Raw genomic sequence first — 19,173 nt, 5'->3', positions numbered from 1 at the left:
ATACCAGAACTGTTAAGCAGTTCAGAAAGTGACCTCAACACGGAGCTTAACTCTGAAGTTCAGTAAATGAATTTAGCAACTATTTTGAAAATAACCAAAGTGAACAGAGTGGTCTTTTTTTTTTTTAACTAGTTTAAGAACACAGTGGTCTTAAATGAACTTAGGAAGCTGTTTCAAAGGACTAGGCATCTTATTATTGAGGAAAGAGAGGTCAAGAGCCACCAGTCACAGGGCGCCTGGATGGCTCCATCAGTTGACCACCCGACTCTTGATTTGGGCTCAGGTCATGATCCCAGGGTGGTGGGAATCAAACCCCAAGTGGGGCTCTGTGCTGAGCGTGGAGCCTGCTTAAGATTCTCTCTCTCCCTCTGCCCCTTCCCCCCACTCATGCTTTCTCTCTCTCTCTCTCTCTCAAACTAAACAAAGAGCTACCAGGCAAAAAGTTGTACTTCTATAATGGATAGCTTACCAAGACGTTTTCTGGGGCTGAGAGGCAGAATTTTTACACAAGAACGGCGTGAGGCCTGGACATTGGTCAGTTCTAGTTTGGTGTCACCAGAAGTTTTAGCTTTGTCCAATGTCCGAGACAGCTTCTTTTTTGGAAAACTGATTGTAGCCTGTGACTGGGATCGGGTTTGAGGCATGATGGCAACACGGCTGGGTACAAAAAAAGGAACAGGGCAATCTGTCAATATGTAAAAAATGAAGGAAAAGTAGCTAACATGGAATTTATAACGATGAGCAACATTTCGTAAGTAAATTATGTGGTAACAATATTTTAGCATTCAGTTCTACTTCACATCCAAATCTGAGCAATAATAACAAACACTTGCTGTCTACCTACTATGTGTAAGACGCTGTTATAAGCATTTTATTTTCACTTTAAGGAATCTCTACACCCAGCGTGGAGCTCCGACTCATGACCCCTGCGATCACAAGTCGCATGCTCTACGGACAGAGCCAGCTCGGGGCCCCTTAGGCACTGACTCATTTAAGTTTTACACACTAGAGGTCGGCACTCTTACTATTCTTATTTTACAGAGGAGAAAACTCAGAGGCACAAAAGCCCAAAGTCATAGCAGGCCAGGCATTCTGGTTCCAGAGCCCAAATTCTTAACCACTTGAGTGATGCAATAAAAAGTTTATCTTAACTGACTTCTACAGGACTTCTAATTCCCTCACTCCGGGCACGGGGTGTGTCTTTATCACCAGGTTGGCCCAGCACCCTGACATATATACGGTCTTCCCTCCACCCTGCACTCAGTCCTCACGCCACACCTTCTCAACCCCACTCCGAAACATCTCCCTCCTTCGACATTCAGCCCCTTTATTCCACGCACGACTGCCAGGCTACTCCCTTCTCTTACTCCGACCCCAGACCTCCGACGATCTGAGCTCTTCTCCCCTCACTTCACCTCGAGCCTCAGGGGGAAGCAGCGGCCCTCGCCGTAGCCGCTCTCCCAACTCCGCTGCCTCCTGGGCCCTAGGCCTCCCCGAGCAATCCTCTCCTCTCCACCTCACAAGGCTGAGTACCTCAGTGCTGGCTCTTTCTCACGTCTCTCGCACACGGCTTCTGGGATTCTTCAGGGCAAGTTCCGGAATAAACTACACACCAGCTGCAGTAAAGCCCAGCCGCACTCGCGCCAAATCTGCAAAGCCGCAGCTTTACCGCCTCCCGCCAAAGCCCGACCAGGCTTCTGATTGGCTGTCGCTAGAGCGCCGCGCGCCTTGGCCCACGCCCCCTCCTTCACTTCCAATCCAGTCGGAAGGACCACAACCAATAAGAGAGCCCCAGGTCTCAGAGCCACTGCCAGGCCACGCCCATCGAGCTGAGGCATTCTACATCCGGGGCCTCCGCGGAAAGACGCAAGGTTGCGGAGGGAGCGATTCTGGGTAAGGCAAACCGAGCCGGCCGCAAAGAGCAGCGGGAAGTGTAGTCTTAGCTGCAACGCGACTCTGTTTCCATGCTCATTTTTCCGTGGGAGGTGTAGAGATGTGGTTGCCCTTCTCACTGGCGCGCGTACCCATTTTCATTATCCTAATGGTATGCATTTTCAGAGACCTACTACCTGTCATGACAGGGGAAGGGGGGGCAGTTCTGTGTGCCAGGCGTGATACTAGGCGCTTTACTTACCTAATGTTCAACCTGCAAGTCACAAAGCGAATGTGCAGAGGGTTAGAGGTCACAGCATCTTGGTGGCGATGAAGAGCTTAGGACCCAGATTTCCTGACACCCAAACCGAGGTTTTTTTTGTAAAGCTCTACACATACATAAATAAATACACTACACTCCAATCGCAGTATCTCCTTGATTTGTGTTTCAAAGATAAGAAATAGGGCCAGGCCTTTGCTTTCGTTAAAAATAACATCCTGTGCACCTTCTTATCAATTCCATTAATCCACACCTTGTGGGGAGCTGAGAGAATTATGGACCCTTAATTTTAAAACCTTATTTTATGGCTAAACACTGGGGTTTCAGGGCCAGAGAAGACCCCTATAGAAGAAGAGGCAAGCTGAGCTTTTAATGAAAAATATAAATTAAAGGAGTAATTTACAGGCCGGCTTCCAAAGCTAATAACCTCAGGTTCCCTTGAAGGCCAAAACCCAATTCTAGGTGATGGCAGGCATTTATCTTTCATTCTTTAGTTTCAAATGAAATAGAGCAATGAAGCTGAGAAATAGGAACCAATGGTATTACAATCATCAGTTAATTATAATTAGTTCATACAGGAGATAAAGCACAAATACTGAGTGTTTAAGTGTATGCCAGGCACTGAGCCCACCTATTATCACCTTACTCTCACAAACATCGCATTAAATTGGTGTTATTTTCATTTTGCAAATGAGGAAACTGAAATAGAGGGCTTGAGTAAATCTGCCCAAAGTCACACAACCAGTAAGTGGAAAAATTGGCATTTGAACTCAGGAAGTCTGACAGATCAAATTCTTGACCACTTAAATACAGGGGGAGGTATTAGATGCAGGTCCTAAGTAAGAAACCTCTGTGTACTTCTAAATAGGAAGGGATGGGGGTGCCTAGTTGGCTCAGTCATAAGAGCTTATGACTCCATCTCTGGCCGTGAGTTCAAGCCCCACGTGGGGTGTAGAGATCACTTAAATAAAACTTCAAAAGTAAATAAATAGGAAGAGATGGTGAAGGAGCACATTTTGGGAAGGCTCTCTAGGAGCTGGAAACCCTAAGTGAAGAGACTGACGTGAATGGAAAAAGTGTTACCGTAGAATGGAGGCTTTTTGACTTGATGGTATTTCTGATCTAATAGAGCGATAGAACCCAGGAAGCAACATTTACTGTTCATGTATTTTGATAACCTGGCCACCTAAGAACTGTCCTTAATAACCTGAAATGGAAACAGGTGTCCAGCCAGCTTTAAGGGGTAGTGGCAAACAACCTCCCTCAGTTACAGTGGGCTAGAGGGAGCCCAGGAAGCAATGAGTACTTAATATATACATCTTGCAGGCTATGAAAACTCTCACCAAGAAGAAAAACAATGGTCCAAAATAAGCCTACAAGATTAAATGACCACCGTGGAAGCAGGCAGAGAATCACAGAATGTCTGGATTGAAAGGTCCCTAAAAGGTTACCTACATGAAGCTCTCCCTTTCCGATACTACAGGAACATGCTGCACATGCCACCAGTTTCTTGCTTCTGTGCCTCTGTCCTTGCTGTTTCCTCTGTGTGGAATGCCACACACCATCCTCCCTCCCTGGCTGTCATAAAGCCTTTTAATAACCTACATAGGTTTCTCCTGGCAGCTGTCCTGAAGTGTCCTCCTAGACTCTGAGCTCCCTGGAGGCAAAGACCGTGTCCTATTCATCTTCATATTGTAGGTCCCTGGCAGAGTAAAGTATACAATACAGGCCTGCTGAAAGAACGGAAAGGACATTCCTGCCAACTGGATATCCACCTTTTTCATGAACACTTTTTGTGGCTGGATAGCATAGAGTCCTTTAAATTTCACACCCCATAACCTAGGAGTGGAAAATTAATTCAACTATGTGTAAAAATGATCCAGACTGGGCTCCAGTGCTGTCATGATGTCAGACGTGAAGCATGTCCCTGTAGTTCTCCTCTGGGGTGGTTAGGGTCCTGAGGTTGACATTTTCCTTCTCTTACCTCTGTCTGCAGAGTAACAGAAGTCAGAGGCAGGCAGCATCCTTGCAGCTGTGGCTGGGCGGGGCCAGGAAATACTTAAACAGGCACATTCACAGTAAGCAGCTGTCTCAGTAATAATGACAGTTGACACACTGGAGTCCTTATCACCTGCTTAACTGATAACACAGTAGCATGAGGGAAGGAATCAAATCACACTGGAAGGACCCATCCAGTGCACAACATCCTTGTGTGTGAACCCATGCGTGCACACACACGCACACACACACACAGACTAGCAATACCATCTCAACAGGACAGAGAAAACCTTACAGGGTTAGGAAGTGAAGCTGAGGGTCATTCACACAAAATCTATTTGAGGGCTATTTAAAGTCACAGGAGGAACAATTAAATCAATAAATAGGTAGTTTATTAATCATATTAATAACAATGATGGGTCAAATAATCAGGGATTCAGCCAATCTGTTAAGTATGGATGAAAATGAAAGGAGGCCTTTCCCCCCTCCCTCTCACGTTTTCATATCTAAAATCATGTGAAAGTGATTCATACACACACCCATAATGAATCAGTATGGGAAATAATTTCAAGACCTTTCCTAGTGATGAATAAGTGCAAGGTAAGCTCATTAACTCTTGGTGGTGATTATGTCAGCTGACCACAGTAAGCAGAGAATGTCTGGTTCAGTTTTTACACCCCAAGTCAAAGTTCAAGAAAGCCAGCTAAGATTTCAATGCAAAAAGCAGGAAAGGGAAAAAAAAAAACCCAATAAAAATAGACACGCATAGTCTGTCTGCTCTGCCCCCACCTTTTCTTCCATACCTCAGTCTGAGACTGCCATGCAACACAGGTAGAAAGAAGCTTAAGAGATAGAAGGAGAGGACAAGGCCAGAGCATCTCCTGGGTCCCCTGAAATCAGGTAGGTGGCAAACACTGATGACCAAATCTATCAGAATCACCCAGGTGAGCATGGCTAATGAACTGTGGTATTCAAAACAGCAGGAGGGGAGGAGGGAAAACCCCTCCAGCTACCAGATGCTTCCGCCCAAGTCAGTGCATCTACCTTCTCAGAGGTCCTAGTCAAACCACTACACTCACTGGAGGCAACAGATTTTCTCCCCTCTCTATGCCACCACTTGAGGCGGCGTTCCAGACAAGAGTACACAGTTTTCAGGTTTTTGTTTTTAAGCAAGGTTTAATTAAACTGCACGGCATCCAGAAGAAAGAAATGTACCAAAGAATCCAACCTGAGACCAGACTATACATTGTGGGGAGGGAGGGGGCAAAATCACTGCTAATTGGGTGAGGGAGCACTGTAATTGGAGTAGAACTCCAAAATAAGTCATACAATAAATTATTTTTTAAAAAGAAAATAAACTGACCCACACGCAAAGATGGATAGACACACACACTCACGCACACCACACATGTCACTCTAGTCTTTTATTCAGTGTTGACTATGACTTTCACACTGGTCCCCGTGGGAAAGGACAAAGGTTAGACATGAGAAAAGAAGGCTTGGCCCCTCTGCCACCAGTGGAATGAGATTTAAGACAATTAGAGGAAACCCACTAAGCTGTTAGAAACAAGAGTAGAAAGAAGGAAACAGCAGTTATCAAGGAAGATTTTAATTGCTTCAAAGGGAGAGAGGAAGAAAGCAGAGAACTCTAACACAAGTAAAGGCACAATGACCGTGGAGTTGAATGGAACCAAATCCTTCCTTCAGTTAAAGTTATCCTTCTTTTTGTATGTATCTTGAAGGTGGCTGTAATTTTGTTACATTTTGCTTTTAAGAGATGAGTCTTGAAGGCAGACTTGTGTAATGCCTTCCATTCCCTAAATCAGGGTGTCTTACAGAAAGCCACCTTGACCACATGGCTAGGGACTGAGATTCAGTAGGGAAAGAAAGGCTACAACTGGAATGTGAAGAATTGGATTTGCAGTTGATCGTAGGTTGGGTTTCCAGAAGGACAGACAGCTCAGTGTAGTGCCATCAAAGGGCCTCAGATGCCCTGTACTCCACCCCCAGAGCTTTGCGGAAGGGAAGGACCCTGGAGTCACATTTCTCCCCCACTCCCATAAGCACTCAGCCTACAGATTATTTCAAGTGATCAGGAGAATTAAAACACACCCCAACCCTGAGTTGCTCTGTAGCAAGTCTATTTACAATTTTTTCTCACCTCTCCCTGGAGGTAAATCTGGGCTTCAAGTTGGGAAGCTGTCGGGGAGGGAAGCCCCCAGTGCAATGGCCAGCGGCTAGTCTCCTTGCGTTTGCCAGTTAGGAGTGCTGGGATGCATTTCTGGAGACAGCAGCCTCACATCCATCAGGTGGGGTAGCCCTAAACCCACACTCTGGGAGCCCAGGCTGTGAGGATGATAGGGTTCTGCAGCTGGAGGAAATCCCCACAACAGAAAAAAACCATACCTGGAATATCAAAGTGATTCGATCCAGGTCTGGTGACCAAAAAAGAGGGAAGAGGGGCATCTAGCTCATTTAAAAACCTGGAAGCCACTGCTCTGCTTCCCAGAAAGGGTGGAAAGAAACAATTAAGTTTTTCCCACTAGAGAAAAAACATCATAAAACCAAACCCGCACAAGGGCTTTTAACACAGATTCCTGATGCTTAGTTAGGCAATGTCTCTTCCTTCTGGGAGGGAATAAGGGGGTTAATGGGACTGGGCAATAGTCTCAACATGAGACCACCCAATCTTCCACTGAAGAGACAAAATTCCCACAAGCAGATAAAAAGAGCAGTTTAAAAGGTGAGAAGTTTTAGTGCTCTTGCAGCCAGCCCACCTTAAATCTATTTTACAAGCTTTTTACAACATATAAAATAGATCAATAACTATGAGGATCACATTCCCATTCTTCAATAGTAAATATACATGACAATAAATCTGTTATTAACAGAGGGACCAAATAACGTATAAGGCAAAAGACATTTAAATAGGTACTGTGCCATCAACATGCTCTCAAGAAGAAAATCCCTCTGATTAGATCTAGGCCCAGGCCTTTTTTCATGAGGCCAAGAAAATGAGAATACAATCAATACCCATGTGACACAGCCCAAATGCTGGGGAGTATGAGGGACAGCAGGTCACAGAGGAGGAAGATTATCAGCCCCAATGAAAAGCTGGGGTTTGGCTTTTACTTGTGATATTCATTTTGATGCTCTATGTTTGAGTAAAGGAGGAAAAAAAAAAGATATACTTTGATAACATTGTACAAAAGGCATCAACTCCCATTTCAAAAACAAATGGGAAGACTTCACAGTCCAAGTTCAGTAACTGGTCAGCATCTCCCTGGAACTCTGCTGCAGAATTAACTCTTATAACTCTTTTTCCCTCCACTAGTGCCCTGTCTCAGCTATCCTGGCTTCAGGATGCTAGGGATATACTGCTGGGAGGTAACTGCTAACAGATTTGAAAATAAAAACAATAAAGAGAATGATTAGAAAAGTTTGGTGACAGACCTCACCATAGTTTGTCCCAAAGGCCAATGTAGTCCAGGGGATGGCAGAGGATAGCAGACCCCATACAAATAACCCAAGTTGAGAGCTCTCCCATCTAGCACTGGGAAGACTTGGGTTTCACTGGGCACCAGGCACAGATCCTTAGTCTGTGATCTAACAGATTAGAGAGGTCCCTAAGGCAGTTTAAGCCTGTTGATGTACCTGGTGATAATTTTTAATTGACTCTCCCCATCCATTTCAAGGAATAGCCCTGGCTCTCCTGCTCTAACTCCAAGCTTTGAGCAGTCTCTGCACTTGGCAAGAGCTGTAGCAAACCAAACCAACCCATGTGTAGAACCCAGGAGCCCCATCCTGCTGCTGGAGAATGGTGAAGTCCCTGTCGCACCATCCAAGCTCAGTTCCTACCTAGATTGGGACCCATTTCCTCTGTGCCCTTTAACCAGGACTGGAAGACAAAGAAACATATTGCTGACTGCCAAGGAAGATCAATTGGACTGAAGCACACCTCACCAAAGTCTTTGTGCTTCTTGGCACAGAGGAATCTTTGACTATCCCCATAAGCTTCCTCACCCTTCTCTATTTGGTTGTATAACCCCTTCAGTCTTGGGAAGGCAAGAGTGGTGGAGAAAGGAACAGAAAGAACATACTCAGCCAGATGGGCTGTGAACTTTGGAATAAGTTGGCCTTAAAGTCCTTCGAAGTCCACAGAGCTGATCCCTTCCATGAGGTGCTTCACCCTTCCCTTGTCATCCTGGAGCACCCATGAGGGGCTGAAGTTTCTGAGCAGGACTAAAAGGGCCAGGTGTCAAGGCCAAGGCCTTATCTTCCCATCTCCCATTGCAGGTTTTTGGAGTATGTGAATCTGTAATGAACGAAAAAATGGGACTTTTCTCTTGAGGGAGTGGGCAGTGCAGAGAGGAAAAACATCCCTCAGCCTCAGCACCCTGAGGAAATGGGCAGGGATTCCCAGAGGATGCAAATGGCTCCTGGTCCCTTTGCTGCACAGAAACTGACTAGCTCTAAAAGGATCCCCAGTTTATTTCACCCTCTCTTCTTATTAGATGTTTAGTTCAACTGATTAGTATTTAGTATTTGTAATATCCAACTTCTCCCTGGGGTGGTGGCATGGGGTGGGGTGAAAACAAAACCAAAATACCCCTAAAAAGAAAGCAGAACCGTTTCTTTGCCCCTTTTTCAAACATGACCTTTAAAACAGATCACTTCTCTGCAAATTCCTTTCCTGTTTCACTAAAAATGCCCACCCCCCAGAAGTCCTGGCCATGCCAGCCTCCTGAATGATGAAATAGAATATACTCGCCAAGCTTCCCCCACTGTGGGTAGGAGAAGGTAGGAGTACCATTCTCCACCCTGCTCCAACAATGAGTTCATTCATCACAACAAGGCACCTTTCCCCAAAAGGAAAGCAGGAGACATGGAAGCTTTTTCCTCATCTGGCTAGCAGGGCTTGCAAGAGGAGGGATGGATGCAGGGTTTGAGACCCTCCTGTCAATATAAAGAGTCCAATCACCAAGTCTAGAGACGAGATGCATAGATGGAGGTGAGTGGGGAGGACGCTTGGTGTCTAGAGGTGGGTTGCACTGGAGAAACACGTCAGGAGCTCTCATGCAGGTTTCAGGGGAATGGAAGGGACCATCTGAGCACAGGAGAGGGTCCATCCTTATCCTGAGGAACAGGACCAAGTCAGGCTTCACCTGAGAATGGGTGGCAGAGGTGGGGCTCCACGGGCAGCTGAAAAATATAAAAATGAAAACCACATACAGAAGGTCAACCACCAGACCCTGAATAACCCAAACATTCCTGAAATAAGAGACAGGCTCTTTAAGCTAACCTTTAAAATTTAGGGATTGGTTTTGTTGTTATCTTTGTTTTCTTAAGAAAACACTGATGAGGAGAAGCAAATTTTAACCTAAGAAAAACACACCAATTCTACATTCAATGGAATTATGGAAAAACTTTCATGGCTGCTCTTCTCACCTCGGTTTGTTTTGCTGGGATATATTCTTTGAAAGTGTTTATATTCTTCTGGAGCAGGAAAGTCTTCTACTGGATGGAAAGAATACTTTGACTCAAAATCATCTGGGAAAAGAACAAAAAATTAATTCCTATCACTCTTTCGTGTGCTCCCACATACTCCGTACCACTTCTGACCCTCCCCTTGCTAATTTCCCATGCATTCTGATGGACGATGAGGGGCCCGCCTGGCCCACTAAACCAAGGTTCTGGAGGCCAGCAAGAGCATCTTTCTAGGCACCTCATATGCAGAGGCTGTGCTTAAAGGCTCTTTTCTAATGAAAAGGAATCAATCTTTGAATTGGTTCTTCAAATCTTTCCACCAAAAACCACACACTTAACATGAAAGGAGCCCAGCTGTTTGCATGGGAAGAGAAAGAAATACAGTTCTGTTTCAGTCATCTTAGAGACTGTCACCATGGGAAACCAACTGAACTGAATCTACAGATTGGTAGACATTAACCTAAAACGGGAATTTTTGTCATGAGCTACTGAGAGATCTGACCAGATAATTCCCCTCTGGTCCAAATGACCCTCATTTAAATTCTACGACACAGTTGGGAGAGCCCTCTCACGGCCCCCACTCCCACTTTCCATGGCCCTTCTACAAGGTGGCTCAAATTTTCTATGGGCGTGACTCACTCACATTCCAAAAACCCTGGTCCACCTATTAGGAACAGACTAGAGTGGGAGTGGGTAGGAGTTAACCATTAAAGAATGTAGAGTGTTAGGGTCGAATGGGGCTGTATAGATCTTTCCAGGGGTCCTCAATAGAGGGTCTGAGAAAACCCTATGGACAACCTTTGCTTGGGGCTCCATTCTAAACCTAATGAACTAGAACCTCTTAGGTGGGGCCTAAGACTCATTTATAACCTTGAAAAGTTAAATATGATACACTCCTGATCTCAACCCCCTCATTTCATAGATGAGGGAAGTGGGGCCCAGAGAAATGAAATGGCTTCCTCAAAGTAACACAGCTAGGCAGTGGCTTTGTATTATTAGATTAATGTGGTGCACAGTGATGTGTTTTGTTTGTTTTCTAAAGGTCCAGAAAGGCCCTCTCCTTCCTAGGAAGATACATAATTCCTGCCTGAATAATCCTGAAGAGGATAAAGTCTCTGACCTAAAAGTTAATCACAAATGATCCTTGGGGAGCAAGAGAGTGGCTTTGGAGTTATTAACACAACACCTACTGATTTTACTTCAATCTCTTCCAAAGCAATCATGCCTAGAATTTGCAAAAGGAAAGGCATGTCAATTTGCAAAGGCCCAGAAGTCCGAGAGGAAGTTAGGAGAAGAACTGCTGTCAACAAAGGGTACCCAGTGACCATTCCCATTCTAGAGTGGCCACTGGAATTAGTGAAGTCACCACAGGAACTGTGAGACTAAAACAGCTTGCTACTCACCCAAGAAAGATCGGACAGTGGTAATAGAATCTCTGTGGCCATTCCTCAGGGGTGGTGGAGGAGGAGGGGGTGGTCCAGCTGGCGTCCTTGAGGGAGGAGGTGGGGGCTTTCCTCGGCTCAGGGGTTCTGACCCATGCATTCGGTATGGTGGTGGGGGAGGGGGAGCATCCCTGGCACCATTTCGGATCATGGGTGGTGGGGGTAGAGGAGCTGCAATGAAAATCCAAAGCAGTTAGACTGCGATGCAGAGATGGTGAGGAGTGGGGGGCGGGTTAAGAGACACACACTAAATGTCTTGGTGCCTTCCCAAAGAGCCAGGCTCTGTGAGCACCCGGGCAGCATTTCAAGTATCATACTCACCCTCCTGTCACCCCTATTTAACAGCAGCAACATTCTATCAGATCCCAAAGTTCAGAATGAATGTGTGACCTTTTTCATTTCCTGTGACGAGTCAGCCAAGAACTCTGCCTATTCGTGTTCTTTTCCCTGCCTTTCCATGCCTTCCTCCACATTTCTAATTCAAAGATTTCTCGTATTTAGCCTGTTTTATTGCAAAAAGTTTCCCAAATGTCCTCCTTGCTTCTCATCTCTTATCAAGCCAATCCATGCTGCATACCAACTCACTAATGTCCCCAAATACTTGCTCAAACTTTTCCAAGGACTTTGCATTTCCTGTATCATGAAGTTTCAAATCCTTAGCTTCAACCCCAGCTGAGTCTCATCCCATCATCTTCCTTTCTTACACAGTAACTTAGCACAGCAGTCAGCCTGATCTCACCATCTCCTCTTCCTTGCTTGATTCCTAGGGCTGGGTTGGGTGCCCCTCTTCCACACTCACACTGTTGCCTCTGTACCTCTCTACTACACTACTATATTGTATTATAGTTGTTCATTTTATGTGCTTCTTCCCCAGGACACTAAGTCAGAGCAGTTGTCCATTCATCTGAGTTCCCAAGCTCAGCCAAATGTACAGCGCACAGTTAGGTAGGCAATCAACATTTGCTGACTAAACCAAACTACATACGCTTTGCTCTTGTGACTGGCCCAAAAGACTCGGAAATACCATCCCTCTTCCCTTACTGCCAAACCCTACCTCTCCTTTAAGGTTCAACTCAAGCCCTATCTTCTACAGGCTTTCCCAAAGCAATGCACTCTATTCTAATCCCCTCTTCTTTGTTCTCCCACAGCATTTATAGGCTCTGTCATTTATTCTAACACTTAGTAGTACATACTAAAATGAGTGATTCTCAAAATATGTGTAGTATGTTCATCTGCAGAAGTTACATATCTCCAATGATAATCTAATTGCTCAAAAAATTGGGAATGCCTCTTTGGGAATTGCCTCCAAACCCAGTTTCTAATCAGACACATCCATAAATATTATATGATGTTCATATCTCATTTCTGAGGTCGTACCACTACCAACAAAAATATTCGTACTTACGTCTTTTCAAAAATCAAATTCACTCTTAAAAGACAAAAATGGGGCGCCTGGGTGGCGCAGTCGGTTAAGCGTCCGACTTCAGCCAGGTCACGATCTCGCGGTCCGTGAGTTTGAGCCCCGCGTCAGGCTGTGGGCTGATGGCTCAGAGCCTGGAGCCTGTTTCCGATTCTGTGTCTCCCTCTCTCTCTCTGCCCCTCCCCCGTTCACGCTCTGTCTCTCTCTGTCCCAAAAATAAATAAACGTTGAAAAAAAAAAAAAAAAAAGACAAAAATGTGCCACTAAGTAGAACATAAAAAACACGTCTGAAGACATGTCAACATCACTGGAATAGTTTCTAAGGTGTTTATGTTATATTATTCTATTCTTTTCATTAACTAGCAAAAATAGTAGCTACCATTTATTTCATTTCCATTATATTCCAGGCACTGTCCTGAGCACTTTATATGCATTAAATCTTTAAAAACTCTTCAGTCTCTCCTGCAAATTATGTGGTATTATCCCCATTTCACAAATGAGGAAACTGGGACTCAGCCTGTTTGTCTGAGGCCATAGATCTAACAGACTCAGCACACATCTGCTCTTTCCACTGTGCCCACTCTGCTTTTCATAACTACCACCAAATACTATGTATTTTATCTCCCCCCAAAATTTGTAACCCACTGAGATGGAAGTGTGTCTTTTGGCACCAATGCCATATCCAATAAATAGCTGTTACCTAAATAATACATGGAGAGACAACTCAGCTTAACACTAGTTTAGTGAGAAAGAGTGTATCTTTTTTTTTTTTTTTTTTTTTAAGTAAACTCTATGCCCAATGTGGGGCTTGAACTCATGACCCTTGGAGTCACATGCTCTACTGAGTGAGCCAGCTAGGTACCCCAAGAGTGTATCTTCAATTTATTCCTTCTAAATTACTGTCAGAATTTCTGTAGAGTGACCATAGCTAAGCATAAAACAGTAATGGGATGATGTATGTAGACAAAGGGTCCAGCACTGTAGGCCCAGTAAATGTTGGTTTGCAATTCTCCTAAAATACACTCTGAATGTCTCCCTCTTTTCAAGGTTTAAGTATGACAGGGGCTATTAGAGGCAATAATAAAAGAGAAATCTCCTTAATAGCACCTAGCAGCAGATCTCTGAACCTTATTTGCATTTCAAATCTGCCCAAACCAAAGCCCTTTCAGGTCACCCTCAAAATATTTCTCTAAAACCCAGATTTCTCAGGGCCCTAAGAGTCTGTTTCTACTCTAGGGCAGTGCCAGGAAGTGTAAGACAGGCAACATTAGCCAGGCTCAAAAGGACACCAGCTAGACACTGGGCAGGTGGCAGTGATTATAGCCAACCCAGACTGGCCAAATAGAGCAGGACCAAGAGCAGCCTGCTTGCTCCTTTGGCACCCTCCGTGAGGGACCAGGCATCCCAACCAGGTTCTGCCATCTCCAATAAGTTTCTGGGCTCTTTGTCACATCCAATTTTAAGACTGTTTCAAGTGACAGAGCTGGGACCCAAGGACCCTAAGAAAGAAGTAGTTTGTAAAAGAAACCCTGCGGTGGGAGATCACCCTTTTGTAGACCAAGATAAACCTAATTTTGAGGGAAGGGTAGTATTGATTCTTAAAAGAAAAAAAAAATCCCTTAAAAATAGTATTTTACTCTGCAAAGAAAAAATTCAGAAACTCTACAGACCAACACGTGGCAATTTTTGATCCTTGAGCACTCTGGGAAGACAAAAGACTCCATGCTTTTTTAAATGTAAATAATTCATATAGAAACAAAACTACATTATCATATAATACTGTCATTATATGATTGAGTAACAGAGATATATCCATGAACTACCTGGAAATCCTTGCGGAAAACCACTAACGGTTATCAGCATACTATTGTTTACAAAGCACTTTCATACATACTTTTATTTATAACCACCTCTGAAGGTACTGTGAACACAAGAGGAAACAAACCCAGAGAATCAGAGCGATCTGCCCAATGTCACACAACAAAGAGAGCCAATACTGACATGATCTCTGATTAAGATACCTCATTTTTTTCTCAGTATTATCACTCTAAGAACTGTTGCTCTGGTTACTGACATGTAGAAGAATGAAACTGGACCACTTTCTTTCACCACACACAAAAATAAATTCAAAATGGATGAAAGACCTAAATGTGAGACAGGAAACCATCAAAATCCTAGAGAAGAACATAGGCAGCAACCTCTTTGACCTTGGCTGGAGCAACTTTTTCCTAGACAAGTTGCCAGAGGCAAGGTAAACAAAAGCAAAAATGAACTACTGGGACCTCATCAAGATAAAAAGCTTCTGCAGAGAGAAGGAACAATAAACAAAACTAAAAGGCAGCCTATGGAATGGGAGAATATATTTACAAATGACATATCTGATAGAGGGTTATTATCCAAAATAGTGTTGAAAAATAAACTATCCAAAATAAGTGTTGAACTTAAACTCAACACGCAAAAAACAATCCAGTTAAGATACAGGCAGAAGACATGAATACACATTTTTCCAAAGAAGACATTCAGATGGCTAACAGTCACATGAAAAGATAGTCAACATCACTCATCATCAGGGAAATACAAATCAAAAACACAATGATACTACCTCACACCTGTCAGAATGGCTAAAATTAACACCAAAGGAAACAACATATGTTGGTGAGGATGCAGAGAAAGGGGAACCCTCTTACACTGTTGGTGGCAGGACAAACTGGTGCAGCCACTCTGAAAAAAAGTGTGGAGTTTCCCAAAAAGTTAAAAATTGAATTACCCTATAAAAATCACACTACTAGGTATTTACCCAAGGAATACAAATTCAAAGAGGGATACATGCACCCAATGTTTACAGCAGCATTATTCACTATAGTCAAGATATGGAAGCAGCCCAAGTGTCCATCAACTGATGAATGGAGAAGATGTGTGTACACACACACACACACACACACAGACGCGCACATGCACACAGGAATATTACTCAGCCATCAAAAGGAATGAAATCTTGACATTTGCAACAATGTGGCTGGAGCTAGAGTGTATTATGTTAAACCAAATAAGTCATTCAGAGAAAGACAAATAACGTATGATTTCACTCATGTGTGGAATTTAGGAAACAACACAGATGAACATATGGGAAGGGGGGGGGGAAGAGGGAAACAAAACATAACAAGACTTTTTAAATTATTCTTTTTTATTAAAAACTTTTTTAAATGTTTTCTTTATTTTTGAGAGAGAGAGACAGAGCATGAGCTGGGGAAGACACAGAATCCGAAGCAGGCTCCAGGCTCTGACTGTCCACACACAGCCCAATGCAGGGCTCAAACCCACAAACTGTAAGATGATCATGACCTGCGCTGAATTTGGATGCTTAACCAACTGAGCCACCCAGGCACCCTCCTAACGGACTCTTAATGATAGAGAACACACTGAGGGTTGATAGAGGAAGGTGGGTGGGGGATGGGCTAAATGGGTGTTAAGCACTTGATGTTATATGTCAGTGACCAATCACTAAATTCTACTCCTGAAACCAATATTACACTATTAATTAACTTGAATTTATTTAATTTATTTATGGGGGGGCACAAGTGAGCAAGGAGCAGAGAGAAGGGGGAGGGAGGGAGAGGGAGAGGGAGAGGGAGAGAGAGAGAGAGAAGTGGGGCTCACCTGAAGTGGGGCTCGAGCTCACCTGGAGCAGGGCTGGAACTTACAAACTGCAAGATCATGACCTGAGCCAACTGAACCACCTAGACACCCCTATTTATTTTTTATATGAAAGTTTTTTTTTAATGTTTGTTTACTTTTGAGAGAGAGGAGAGAGAGTGCAAGAGTGAGCAGGGGAGGGGCAGAGAAAGGGAAACAGAATCCGAAGCAGGCTCCAGGCTCTGAGCTGTCAGCACAGAGCCCAATGCCAGTCTCAAACCCATGAACCACGGGACCACGACCTGAGCAGAAGTTGGATACTTAACTAACTGAGCCACCCAGGCACCTCCCCCTATTTATTTTTTAGATAATTTATTTATTTGCCCCACATCAGGCTCTGCTCTGACAGTGGGGAGCCTGCTTCGGATTCTCTCTCTCTCTCTCTCTCTGCCCCTCTCCCACTCATGTTCCCTCCCTCTCTCTCAAAATAAACAAATAAATTAAAATTTGAAAGGGGGAAAAAAAAAAAGGAAAGCTTGCTGAGGCCTCCACCAGGCCTCAAAGTTGGTGATAGCTAAGTGACAGAAGAACAAGGCTCGTAACTTCACATTCTTCTAAAGAAACCCCAAAGAAAGAACTGAGAAGTGGGAAGCAAGAAGTACACAGACATTTAAAACTATTCAGTTCAGGGCGCATGGCTGCCTCACGTCAGTAGAGCATGTGACTCTTGATCTCGGGGTAGTGAGTTCACGCCCCACTTTAGGCCTACAGCCTAGTTAAAATAAATTAAATTGAATCAAATTGAGAAATAAATTAAAATTACTCAGTTCAACCCACAGAAATTACATTTTTTCCCCACTTCTATTTCTGGATGGAGTTAGGTAGATATGGGCTCTACTTAAAGAGGTTTTTTTTAAGTCCCTAAGTTAAAAAGACTTTTTTTAAACCTAAATTTTATAGAATCAAAGGCCACCTTAGGAATAGGATTCTTATGGCTAAAATCAAGGAGACAAGGAATCAGGAACGTACCAGGTACTATATGACAGCTTAGGCTGGACTGCCAGCTCCTAGAGTACAAATCTCTATGTACCTCACCAACCAGCAGCACAGGTTATACGGCCTCTGGATCACTTAATTTCTTCATCAATGATCTATATCAGCAAGGACTGATTGTTTAAAAGCTCAAAAGCCGGGGCAACTGGGTGGCTCAGTCAGCTGAGTGTCCAACTCTTGATTTTGGCTCAAGTCATACCAGGGTCGTGAGATCAAGCCCCAAGTTGGGCTCTATGATGGAAGTGGAGTCTGCTTCAGATTCTCTCTCTCCCTGCGCCTCTCCCTGGCTCATGCACTCTCTAAAAAAAATAATAATAAAATAAAAGCTCAAAAGCCATTTGTGGAGGGTGTGGCTCAAAGTCCAATGATACAAGAGGACATGGGAGCCAAAATTCCTGGGTCTAGGAAGGCACCAGAGAGCTTCATGATCTACCTCACTCTACTTTCAGTCATGCTATTTTGTAAAAAGATTACACAACCTCTTCTACCTTTTCGAGAGCTCCTTAGTCTCCTGCTCACCCAATTTAGGCCGAAGGTCCACTGTTACAATCAGTCCCTGACCTAAACCCTTAGCTTCCTTGACCCACTCTCCCTTAGTATCACACATGCCTAAAAAAGCTAACCCTGGTTAAATACCATGCTGCCCCACTCAGCACCTGCAATGCACAGCTCGACACACACTGTGCTAATCTCACTTTGAGTGTATGGCTCCTAACCCTGAGTGGGCCTTTCATGTTGCTGATTATCCCAGCACACCCCTAGACAGCCACTCATGCCCTCTCTCTCCTTCCCCCCACCCCTTGTTCACAGCAGATATCCTTGCTTTCCATTTCGCCAATTAGAAACAAACCAGAAGAAACTCTGCGCATGTTCCTATCACTACACCCACCTACCCACTTGCTTCTATGCCTATGCATTCTACCTTCCCTCTGGTTACCATAGAAGAACGGTGTTCTTATCTAAGGCCAATCTCCTACCTATGGATCAGATTCCATTCCTTTTAGCCTTCTTGAGGACATTACTCAAGCAATTTCCCCTGCTTCTACTGCACCATGGGGAGGAGGAGTCCAAACCTTCACTCTCACATCCTCCTCCAGCAACCATTCCATTTATCTGCACCCCACTCCCCTTGAAGCAAACTGAGATTTCTACGTTGCTATCTCCAATTCCTTTCCTCCTATTCCAGATTTCCCAAACACATCCCAGTTAGACTTTTACTCTCATCCTCCACCATTCCACTGAAACTACTCTAAAGGGTATCATGTTGTTTGCAGGACCCCCAATGACTCCAAGTTGCTAACACCAATGTCATTCTGTTTTCAGCCCCGGACACAGCTGATGACTCCATCCTGGCATCCTTCCAGCATTCTCTTGGGTTTCTTTCTTCCTCACTAGAGGCTCTTTCTCAGCTTCCTCTGCTCGCTACTATATATCTCTGTGATATAGGAGGACCCCAGGCCTTAAGCCTCAACCTCTTCTCTACCTAGATCAGCTCCTCTGGTGAGCTCACCCAGCACGTGGTTTTCAATATCATTCAAATTTCTCTAGCCCAGATCTCTCCCCTGAACTTCAAAGTATGACAGACATCCAAGAGAAAATAATGAATTGGTGTTTGGCTAACAGGGATCTCAAACTTGACTTGTCCAGAAGTGAACACCTGTCTTCTTCCCCCAAACTTGCTGTGATCCTATCTGCCCAGTCTATTGCAACAGCCTCAGAAGGAGTCTCCTTTGCCAACTTTGTCCTCAGGCAGTCTGTTTTCAACACAGGAGTTTGTCATCCTTTTCAAAGCAAAAGCAACAGGGCACCTGGGTAGTTCAGTGGGTTAAGCATCCTGACTCTTGATTTTAGCTCAGGTCATGTTGTCAGTTTGTGAGTTTGAGCCCCACATCAGGCTTTGTGCTGACTGCACGGAGCCTCCTTGGGATTCTGTCTCCTTCTCTCTGCCCCTCCCTCGCTTTCTCTGTCTCTCTCAAAAATAAATAAAC

The 19,173-nt window shown here is 44.3% G+C and overlaps 2 protein-coding genes across 11 annotated transcripts in view; both read right to left on the bottom strand.

The window, feature by feature from the left end:
• The window catches only part of CDC6 (cell division cycle 6), a 45,357-nt gene extending 36,119 nt beyond the window's left edge, over positions 1 to 9,238 (bottom strand). For 3 of the 6 annotated variants that reach the window (XR_006714959.1, XM_045488739.1, XM_045488743.1), the window contains exons 1-2: positions 4,137 to 4,419; positions 470 to 657 (exon numbers count right to left, since the gene is read on the bottom strand). Coding sequence is in view for 5 of the 6 variants with exons in the window: in XM_045488739.1 (XP_045344695.1) it covers positions 470 to 644 (175 nt within the window). In the remaining variant the exon portion in view is untranslated. Of the gene's footprint in view, positions 1 to 469; positions 658 to 1,415; positions 1,513 to 1,533; positions 4,097 to 4,136; positions 4,420 to 9,131 lie in introns of those variants that run through there. The other 3 variants (XM_045488741.1, XM_045488740.1, XM_045488742.1) reach the window with 3 other exon arrangements.
• WIPF2 (WAS/WASL interacting protein family member 2) overlaps positions 4,521 to 19,173 on the bottom strand; it is a 49,579-nt gene continuing 34,926 nt past the window's right edge. For all 5 annotated transcript variants that reach the window (XM_045488749.1, XM_045488750.1, XM_045488751.1 and 2 more), the window contains 3 exons: positions 11,041 to 11,250; positions 9,599 to 9,700; positions 4,521 to 9,352 (listed from right to left, as the gene is read on the bottom strand). In XM_045488749.1, coding sequence (XP_045344705.1) covers positions 9,312 to 9,352; positions 9,599 to 9,700; positions 11,041 to 11,250 — 353 coding nt within the window. In that variant the 3' untranslated portion in view covers positions 4,521 to 9,311. The remainder of the gene's footprint in view (positions 9,353 to 9,598; positions 9,701 to 11,040; positions 11,251 to 19,173) is intronic.

Source organism: Leopardus geoffroyi, chromosome E1 (assembly GCF_018350155.1).
Source record: "Leopardus geoffroyi isolate Oge1 chromosome E1, O.geoffroyi_Oge1_pat1.0, whole genome shotgun sequence".
NCBI classification, from domain to species: Eukaryota; Metazoa; Chordata; class Mammalia; order Carnivora; family Felidae; genus Leopardus; species Leopardus geoffroyi.
The sequence above is the reverse complement of the archived record's forward strand: the minus strand, read 5'-3'. Positions and strand labels throughout refer to the sequence as shown.